General features: G+C 46.4%; 4 protein-coding genes across 4 annotated transcripts; 2 read left to right on the top strand and 2 right to left on the bottom strand.

Annotated features, from left to right (window-relative positions):
• Window positions 1–1988: 1988 nt before the first annotated feature.
• FTJAE_14165 (DUF4419 domain protein) lies at window positions 1989–3272 on the bottom strand (the record flags this gene model as incomplete). The annotated part of the gene is made up of 1 exon (XM_037347374.1): window positions 1989–3272. The coding sequence occupies one exon, from the start codon at window positions 3270–3272 to the stop codon at window positions 1989–1991; it is 1284 nt and encodes a 427-aa protein (XP_037198824.1).
• A 1032-nt stretch (window positions 3273–4304) lies between these two features.
• FTJAE_14164 (uncharacterized protein) lies at window positions 4305–4766 on the bottom strand (the record flags this gene model as incomplete). The annotated part of the gene is made up of 3 exons (XM_037347373.1): window positions 4305–4322; window positions 4396–4712; window positions 4763–4766. The coding sequence occupies 3 exons, from the start codon at window positions 4764–4766 to the stop codon at window positions 4305–4307; spliced, it is 339 nt and encodes a 112-aa protein (XP_037198823.1).
• A 2028-nt stretch (window positions 4767–6794) lies between these two features.
• Window positions 6795–7116, top strand: FTJAE_14163 (uncharacterized protein; the record flags this gene model as incomplete). The annotated part of the gene is made up of 2 exons (XM_037347372.1): window positions 6795–6950; window positions 7009–7116. 2 exons carry the CDS (start codon window positions 6795–6797, stop codon window positions 7114–7116), a joined length of 264 nt encoding a protein of 87 aa, XP_037198822.1.
• A 1350-nt stretch (window positions 7117–8466) lies between these two features.
• FTJAE_14162 (uncharacterized protein) lies at window positions 8467–9365 on the top strand (the record flags this gene model as incomplete). The annotated part of the gene is made up of 3 exons (XM_037347371.1): window positions 8467–8893; window positions 8944–9195; window positions 9244–9365. 3 exons carry the CDS (start codon window positions 8467–8469, stop codon window positions 9363–9365), a joined length of 801 nt encoding a protein of 266 aa, XP_037198821.1.
• Between the last annotated feature and the right edge of the window lie 995 nt (window positions 9366–10360).

The raw sequence follows: 10360 nt of genomic DNA, 5'->3' as shown, positions 1-10360 counted from the left end.
ATTCCAGCAGAGAGAACCTAGCATATTCGGCATTGAATGGCTTGGTCGTGGCTGCACGATCCAAAGCGTGGGAAGTGTACACACCAGAGAGAAACGCGCTCAATTCTTCCCCAATGTCTTCCAGCACCATGTCAATTCATTCAAGCTGGCTGACCCGACAAAGCCCGGACATAGAGAGATTCTGGCCTTGTTTCTTGTGGACCCTGCGATTTCCATCATCTCTACGACAAATGTACTACCGCAGCGCCGAAATTGGTGGACGGGAAGGGCTAGGACGAATTGGAGACCTGCTGTCTGATGATGAAATAGCAAAGGAGTTCCGCAGCGAGCTTATGGAGGAGAGATCAGCCAATGAATGGAGGTCAAATAATAAGATCAAGGTGCTGCTTAGTGGAACTTTTGCGAGCATTAGTTCTTGGTAGCTCTGCGGCATATATCAGATACATAGTCAAGACTTGAACTAAAGTTGATCACCGAAGTTACCAATAGTAAGCCCCTAGTTACTCAATACTTCAAGTATGTGATTAACTACTGTCCTTGAGATACCTTGTTGTTGTTTTTACATTAAAGATCATAAGGCAATTGAAACCTGCATGGTAAAGTTGGATTGCTGCTCGTAGTTGAGGGGAAACGTCAAGTGCATATGGACTGATAAAGTGAACTTCTGACTGAGATGCAAAGTAATAGCAGAAATCGAAAGACATCTGGAGAGTCGCCTGTGGTCGTTTGGACATTGTTCTACCAACAAGGCGGCCATGACAATATGTCTTGTAAGCCACTGCGCTAAGTTTGTGGTAATGACACCTTGGATTTGCCATCTGTACGGACAGGTCTGAATCTCATTAGGCTCGGCATTGGCCAATTGATCATTTCCAGAACTGTACCCGAGATCCATAGACCAGAACCAGATAAACATCACACAGTTTTAAATGTGCGTCGTGGGCAACAGAAAATACAATATCTAATATCTCTCTATAACCGTATGATGTCCTATAATAGAGGCAATGGTTGTTGTGACGACACCCATGACTTTCATGGTTTCATTTCTCTCAAAGGGTCGAAACCCATAGCTAGAATCGCCGCTGGGTCCCAGGGTAAACCTCCTCCGCGTACCGATCAACCTGTTGCTCATACGCCATGGAACCAAACTCCATAGTAGTCAGCTAATTATTGAATTTACTAAATTCAGTGACAAAGGCTATCGCGGTCCGTGTTGTGTAAAGGTCTGGAATTGCCTCCCCAACTGGCGCGCAAGACGGCTTTTTATCGGCTGGGCGTTGATATAAACAAGGTTAGTTCTCATTCGCCGGATGATCGCTCTCATCTCTTCTGCTTGCGTGGATATGGTGGTACCAAACTGCAAAATCTCCATGTCGATACCCTTATGGCCACCAAGAGCTTATGCCAGGCTTTGTGGGATTAAGACCATGCGTAGGAGGACGTTTATCCGGTTAAGTACTCTTCTCCCTTGCTCTGGAAAGGCCCAATGTTGCTCCATGGAGAGACATGCAGGGATGCCTTGAGCTCTTCAGTGACTGTATTATCACTCATGATAGTGGTTGTAGAAAGTGCGCGTTGCGTGTTGATCAAAAGGCTCTGGGGATTGTAGGTCTGGAGGGATATAACACAACAGTTTTATATGAATGGGAGTATCCTAGACGTTTCAATCACTGTATAGAGCGTACGGTAGCGCACTGACTCATACAACTTGGTTAACCATAATCATGGCTATGTACTTGGCGTCTTGTTCTGAATTATATATTGGTGTGGCTCGCTGCACTGCATCTGGATCATAAACTACTCTTAAGAGACGTGAAGCGCAGGTTCCGTTAGCCCATTGTCCTGGCTTAATCATAGTCATGCATCAAAATGCCTCCAGCCGTTCAAGTTCCCCTTCCAGTGACATCATTCTTCGTAACTTTCCACCTTGAGCAAATTCATCTGGTCCAATGATTATAGCTAATACATAAAGAGAACTATAAATACATTTAATAAGAAATATACTCGCCAAGTTCATCGTCATAGTACGATATCCCAAACCCACGCTTATCACGTGAAGCCTTTCTCTCCTTCTCCCTCGCCGCAATTGCTTCCTTGGACTCATCCTCATACATAATCCAGCCTGAGAGGGGTTGAATCGCGTTGAGTTCTGAATCAGAAGCTGTACCTTCGGTCGATTCCTGCTGAGAACCGACAAGACTGCCAAGTCGTGTTCTCAAGCTACCCCCATTCGAAGACGTGTTCTCTGTCGGAGTGTCCTGAGTCATCGCTGTCGCCTGAATTCCAAATGACCCAGCAACCATCATGCTGGGGATGATGTTCCCGTTGTCATTGATCTCAACTGGCACTGATGCAACCCCAAGAGGGACCTTATCGATGTCGACAGATGGGTACGCTACCTCACCAAGTACTGTGGCGTGGCGGTATTTCGACTTTCCTTCTTCATCCCAGAAGCAGAATGCTGTGATCCATCCTGTGATGTAATCGATACCGCTATCCGCAGGAATTCGCGTGGCTATGGTGTTCCAGAATCGCTTAATCTCCGCATCATCTGGCTTCTCGAAAGATATAATCATGTGCTTGAGGATCGGCCTCAGCATCTCAGCGAACTCTGTAGGCTCCTTTCCAAGTAGATCAAGGCGATCTAATCTTGTCAAGATAGCTTCCCAGTCCGAGATCTCGCCCAGGAGTGTAACAGAAGGAATTCCACAAGTCAAACACATCCCGTAGGAAAAGTACTTCTGCATGGCTCCCATGAACAGAACAGAAGCAACCACTCGGTCAGTGTCGGTCGTAGTCGAGAAGCTAGGCATGACCCAATCCCCAAGTTCAGGGTCTTTGACATTCTTGCTCACAAGCCCTGCCAGCTGTTGAGCCAAAGCCCCGATGTTGGCGGTCTCCAAGGTCGCAGCCTCAAAGACCGTAAGCTCTTTCTTGCCCTCATGAGCGACGAAAAAGGATCGAAGCTCTTCGGCGTTGGCGTTGATGAAAAAACTTAGCTGGGTCAAGATGGAGAACCAGACGTCCTCAGGACGGATGGTTAGGTGGTGATGCTGGCTATAAGCATGATACGCAGACCATACAAGGCCGTTCCTGGATGGGGAGATGTGATTCTCTTGCAGAAGGGATGGAGTGACTGAGGTTCTGATGATGCGTTGGCAGCGGCGGTAATCTCGAGGAGAGGTTCCCCTCAAGAGGCTTTCTGTTGTTTCAACCTTGGATGTTGTCCAAGTGGTTGCTAGATGGTTGACGACGGAGAATGTGACGGGCATGCTGGCAATTTGGCGCAAAGGTGTATTATATCAGATAATAATATTCAAGGAGCAAAAGAGAGATCAAAATTGTATGGTTTGGTAGTATCAAGGAGATATCTTTTGATGACAGTAAATATAGGTAAGTCAGCCATGTGCGGGGTTGTTGATGAGTGACATGTGTGCGTGCGGCTGAGCTGCATGGAGTTTAGGCAGCCAAATTTACCCAAGACATCCTAAATCCCCTCACCAATCACTTCCATATACACATGGAGCTTGGCAGCTTACATTGTCGCGAGAGGATAGACGCATCAGCCCGTCATCACCGGAACGAAGTTCGTGATAACAACAAGTCAAAGCTAACTATTCATCTCTACATAGACGTTTGTCATGTTCTCAGCCCACGATAAGAGTCCAAAAGTATCACGGTTTGGCGTAAAAGATCAGATTGTCAGGTCTCACGTCCCACCTAGGATCGCTTCAGATGCAAACATATCGTCCTGTTTGGCGTGGTTGCCTTCGGGTAATGTCCAGCTGACGGCTGTTGCCTTGCTTATGTCACTCCATCTAACTCACGTCACTTCTCTAATCATCTCAGACTGCGTAACTTCAGTCTTCGACGCAATGCTCAGTTTGGAATTCATCCCGGCGGGGTTAACATCCTTCTCACCGTTTTAGTGATTACAATGTCAGTCTGTGTCTCGGTTCTTTCCACACTTCGTTGATTCCAGTCTTGAGGAGGTATACCGGTAAACGGGAATTGCTTGCCAGCCAATGTCTGCAGTCATATCAGAGCATATGTAGATACTTGCAGCTACAATCGGCATTTTAAGAGCTTGAATGATATGCTTAAGTGTGAATTGAAAGAAGTCGATCACTAATGTATTCCTAATTCCTAACTCAAGCTACAACAAATTGGTTTCGCTATTCCGTGGTCAAGTACTTGTAAGACAGAACAGTCAATTAGTCGCATACTAAACGGTCGCAACCTCCAGTAATACCCTCAATGGGATACGTATTTATTGGATTTCGGCATCTACAGTAGGAAAAGGGTTAAATGCCGCCGAAAGACTAAGAGTCTCATCAGCGTTTGTTCTCCACGCCCTCCCTTCCGTTTCCATATAGTGAAAGTAGCTGATCCTACCAGATACAACATGCCACCCAAAGATACAATGTTTACAATGACTTTGAGAACAGTGTAGATGAACTTCAGCCAGTCCAGTACCGCCAAGAAACGCTCAGACGTCTCGGGGACGCCGACAAATGCAACACCGTCGGATTTGTGGAAAATCCGCTTTTCGGTCTTCCACTGATCTTGCTTGGTAGTCGCAGGGGGACGAGTAGGAAACTTAGATTTCAGAATACTAGAAATCAGCAAAAGGGTCAGAGCAACGCAGAAAAAGGGTATTGGTTGCGCAAGGTAATAGAGTGCATAGCGGAAGATGGACTTGGCAACATAATCTGGAAGACATTAGTCTGGTGGCATGCCCTTGAGATATGCTAGTACTTACACATTATGGAGTCGTTGATAAAGCTGTTTTGTCAAAGGTTAAAGTAGTAACTAGGCTCTGGTAGTCGTGTGTTGAGATCCCCAGATTCAGGTGATGGAAGAATGATAGGAAGTAAGTTTAGAATAATTCCGAACGCAAGAGCGATTTAAATAATATCACAATAATTTATGATGGCGGTCTGTTTGGCAATCTAGGAAGTGATTGAAGGTCAAATCAAAGGCCGTTGCGGTGGCGACCGCGACGTGACACAGTTTGCTGCCTGCGAACAAAGGGAACTCCATTAAATGGTTACGATGTTGACAACGAAGAAGAATATCCGAGGCGGAAAATGGCGAAGCGCTGTCAATAGCAAACATGCGTTAAAGAACCAACTGAAGTCACGTTGCAGCCGCCTTGATGCTTGCTGCGACTTGCGCACAATAAAGCAACCGCCTATGGTTGCGCTGTTATACAGACCGGTACAGATGAAGAACAAAGGCGTATAGCAAACATGACATTAAGAAAAAAGACAGGCCTCATTGCTTGAGTCAACGGTTTATTATATGGCGTGGTGAGTGGGCAAGTTGATGGAAGAAGGTGGCTTGTATCATTGTAGCTACACGCTGACCATCCTGTGGAGAGTTGATTCAACCCCACCGGATTGTAGTTGAACGAATACACTCTGCCTATCGATAACTGTACGTGGTGAATTCGTCTTATTATATATTAAAACTGATGTTTATGCCGAGTTTATGTAGTACGAACTTATGTAGTGTAGTTTAAACTAAGCCAGAGTAGTTTCAACTGCTTCGAATCGACCCACGACTAAAGTGACTTCAACAGCCTGGTAAAGCCGTTATCATCTTTCCAGAGAGTCACAGTGCCAATACCTGAGAGTAAGCTGTTGTACAGGTCCGTGATGCGATGAATCGCGCCGTTCAGGATGCACGCAAGCCATTTCTCTATTTAAGCCCAAATTTCAGCGCAAGTCTCTTACCGCCCATTGGGATCTTGCTCCGATCTTATTGAGGCATGGATTGAGAAGACCCATGAGTAGGTAGTGGGACAGAAGTCCTCACATGCATGGGTCGTACTTAGAGTCGCAGTCATTAGAGCCATGGCAGCGATGGTTAATATGGACAGTGTAAACCGGTCTCAACATTTCTCTGAGGATTACCACCATATTACTGGTAAGGCATTCACCACCATTGACAATGTAGCCTGGATAGTTTGAGGCTTGCTAAGCCATGGAGCTAGACAACTGGTTGGCACAGCTGCAGGGGCGGAGCCAACTCACGCGAAAATGTTTAGAGAAGCCCAACACTTATTCTAGCAACCCCACAATCAGAAATGAACCAAGAGAAACACAGAACCTCGTTTTATGGGTCTCCTTTTAGAACGTGCGACTGTGTCTCGACACGCTATCTTCAGATTAGTTCAGTCTCTTTGATGATATCGCGGTTCTTGGAACCGTCACAACATCGCTAACCGTGCAACCACACTACAGTCGTCCGGTAATTTGAACAGGGGAATTGACAGCCTGATACACGGCGAAATTCAGGACATGCCAAAATGATGAATCATTCAAAGACCAGGGGAGTATGTTCAGGCTTGGGCTGGGTGGTGGCTGCTGAAAAAGCACCGGAGTCATTTCCGGTACACATCTGACGTATTATGCTCACGTACTAGAACCTTTGTCACTACGCAGCTCGCTTAACTTTACCCAACCAAGCATAGCCCCGTGAATTTACGGTGTGGCAAACAACAGGTAATATGATACGTATCATCCAGCTTTCGAGCTGCCATAGTCTAAGAACCATTGATCCTTTATGAGTTCCTTGAGCAGACGTGCGGCCCTGAACATCAAGCCCTCTCTATTTCAGGCACCTGTCCTCAACTCTTTCTTCTACACCCTATCAGTAACTCCTCAGGTTGATCTTCTTTCAGCTTTCAGACTTCGCCACCATATCTACAGATACGCACATCTACCTCATCTCGCATTCCTCTAACGGAGATGTCATCCTCTCGCCGCCCCAAGTCCATACGTCCTGCCATGGCTCCCTCCAGCACCTTTGGAGCCGAGAACGGACCTGGCCCTCATTCCCCTACTGAGTCGGTTTCATCGGCCGTGTCTGTCGATAGTGATATAGCAATTCGAAATGTTGGAAGAAAGTCCCTCGCCCAGGAGATTGAGGATTGTCTGGAACGTGTAAGACCAAAACCACTGTACCATTCACTCAAGCCAATCAGCTAACCTTCAAAAGTAGAAAGAAAACCGCAAAGAAGACACACAAACAGTCGCCGAGGTCCCCATCGAACATGCGGTTCTTAACTGGTTCTTTGGCCGCCAAATTGAAAAAAGACTTGCCCTCTGAACTTACCATTAGCGAGATCTGGGAGATAAAGAAACGGGTCCATGCGGAGAAACACACCCATGATGGAAGAGCGCCTCCAGAAATAAGTGTTGCTACCACTCTTGTGGTTATGATTATTAGCTCTCTACTCATCCTTACTGTTGGACATTATTGCTAAGGGAGACGTGTGAGTACCATCACAAACATCGTCTCAAGGGCGGATTGATGCCCTCGATAGGGAGAGGCACAGAGGGTGATCTGGGATGATAACTACAACCTACGATAAGAAGAACAGAGCCAAGCCTGTGTTGCGACTGGGTGTTGCTGACGATAGTGGAAGGGGCTTGGCGATGGGTAGCCTGCTGGGCATAACATGAAAGATTAGAAGACGTGAAGAAAGACCTGGGAGCCGGACGGTATCTCCAACTCATTTGTAGGTTGATGGGGCTGTGTGATTCTTAGGCAGTCCACAAACTTCCTAGTGGCGTCTACTTGTCTTCCCTCTGTCGCAATTCATAATATCCACTATAAAACTGCGGCCAAGGAGTCTTTGAGGACCACGGCACCGCATATCTACTACTCATATTTCTTTCATTGTACTACTATTATACTTGTATACTCTGGTAATAACAATAATACTATACCTTTTGACTGTTACTGTTACGTGTTGAGGTTTCAGCTGGTACAGGTATTCCAAAGCCACCTAATTTTGCGATTCTACAGTCAATCACGGAATAGAAAGACGAAATGTTACGAGGTGTCCTGGGCTAGATGTATTTCTTCGAGACGCCGTAAGCTCATCCAAATTATCTTCGGCATATCTTGCCTCAATCTTCGCGTAAAGTAAACAGCTATTCTTACACAACTGATGGTTTGCAGGAAGGTCGCTCCTCTACTACTCATGTCCCGGTCCTTGGACTACCCGACAGCTATCTCCAGAGCGAAGCCGAACATGCCCTTTTCACAAGGCAGGAGAAAACCAGGAGTTTTCCAAGTAAACACTCATAAATTCACTCAGATGTCATATATATTTGAGAATCTTGCTTTGATGGTAGAGTGAGAACACTTCCTTCAATAAGACGACCAGCTCGTCTTGAGATGGTATAGCGTCATCTTACTGTGGATTGTTATGGCTGACCGACTGTGGCAGCAATGTCTCTGATTCCCCACATAACGATACAGCCTCAACCAACTATCATGAGTAATGCGTGACACGAGCTTGCGCTGTGCAACAATAACAGTGAGGAGTTTTCTCGCCAGGCTGACCATTTCATTTCTCTTCTCTCCTCTCTCATCACCTCAAATTCACTTCATCCATTTGCATCAGTCCTGCCTTCTACTTATCCTTACGCTCACCGATGCCCCTTCTCTATGGCTGTTCTCCCCGGCGTTCCTGGCATTGATGTCAGGATTGTCGTCAATGGCGTTCCCACTGAGGAATGGCCGTTTGAAGAGAACAAAAAGAGAGAAGTTGACGAGGAGGACGCCAAAGCGAACGAGCAAAAACTCGGTCACGTTAGATCGGAAGACCCTCAGCTTCCTACCAGCAGCAATTATATCCAGTCAAAGTCGGGCTGTCGATTCTGGGTCCGCGCGACTCTGAGCGATGATTTTGAAACCAGTAAAATGCCTCCTGGGGCCGACGGAATTGCTTTTCAGATCTACATTGACGGGGTGATCTTTGGCACCGGTTTCTCTCTCGGGACCCGTTCGACCCGAAACTGGGACTGTGCGTTCGTCAAGTCAGATGATGGCATCATGAAGCGCCATTACCCGGTATTCTCGGATTTTGTTTCTGGTTCGTATATGAACGAAATAACTTCCACTTGTATACTAACCTACTCTCAGTGGAAGACACAGACAATGACAAGATCAATGCAGACATGGCGCGTGTTAGAGAAATGGGAACTATCCACATTTGGGTTTTAACTGTCAAGTTGAATCAACCGCGCACCCTCACTGCGCAAACTCGTGACCGCCCTGACATGGAAATGGCCTACAAGGCTGAGGATATCGAGGACTCTGACAGTCGGATGGCAGCATACTTACCTAGCCTTCTCGGCAGACTAGGCAACTTCATTTTCAGATACAGTGCCAATCGTAAGTACAAGCAGAACGATTCAAAACGGGGTTACTTACACAACTTAGCCCCTGGAAAGGTAAAGAAGGGTGAACCGGAGTTATGCATCCCGATAAAGAGGAAGTATGAGGAGGTGAAGATGCCGGACGGCAGATCTGTGCTGGATCTCACTGGCGACGATGACGAATAAGCCGCACCCTGAGAGATGATGTTGCGGGCATAATGGATGTTTGGCAGAGGAAAAAGAAAACAGAAAATGATTCGGCGTTGAAGACTCAATGTCTTGTAAAATCACCGAAGCAGAGCCACATTGCTGGCTACTACATAACCTTACTTTCTCACCACCTATTCAATAACAGTATTATTATTTAGCCATGGAATTCTTTGCAGATCTGATGACATATGTGATCTGAGGCTTATATGCCGAAAGCACAGTTTCTGCTTTTGATGGATCAAGAACTTGTGATGCTGAATGTGATGGTCACATGGTGTAGCTCCATCTTGGCCATAAGAAGTGTTTGGGGACGAGGCGAGCGATACTGTTGATACCCTCCTCTCGTCGAGCCACAAATTGATTGACTCTCTTGAATGGGTAATTGTGTTCCTCAACGATCGCGACAACAGCACTGAGATCGAAGTCCCTTCTCACCGAGTTAGTGTCTACTGTAGACTTGTTTCTTCAGTGCCAACAGGAAAGAAGCGATAAAAATACTCACCAGATGACGTATTACCTGGAGAGGGCTTAAGGAATGTATACGCCGCTGTTGGTAAGAATACCGTGCTGTTCCAGAGAATGTGCACCGGACTACAGCTACCCACTGCCCCGCATGCCGGAACTCCGCCGTGTCTCGAGTGAGAACACGACCAACAACCAGGTTTATCAGCAGCCGCATTGTATTCTTGTGGTGGTGGTACCAGGCCAGCAATTGTCCAAAAAGCCAAGTAGGTTAGTTATAGAGTGCAGACTCGTAGAGGGAGTTTACATATGGGCAATTGAAAACTTCTTTTAATTGTCTTGGAAAAAGGAGGAGGGCGACCATGCAGCTAAACTTGATACACTTGAGAGGTGAACGAGCCGTAGTTTGTCTCTGTTACTGACTCCTGTTGGTTTTTCATACCCGGGGACTGCGCAGTGATTTCCGGGCGCAGATTGATTTTGTGCAGGATATTGGTATATCTAGTATA

This window comes from Fusarium tjaetaba (genome assembly GCF_013396195.1).
Source record: "Fusarium tjaetaba strain NRRL 66243 chromosome Unknown NRRL66243_c0000586, whole genome shotgun sequence".
In the NCBI taxonomy this organism is placed as follows: Eukaryota; Fungi; Ascomycota; class Sordariomycetes; order Hypocreales; family Nectriaceae; genus Fusarium; species Fusarium tjaetaba.
The sequence above is the reverse complement of the archived record's forward strand: the minus strand, read 5'-3'. Positions and strand labels throughout refer to the sequence as shown.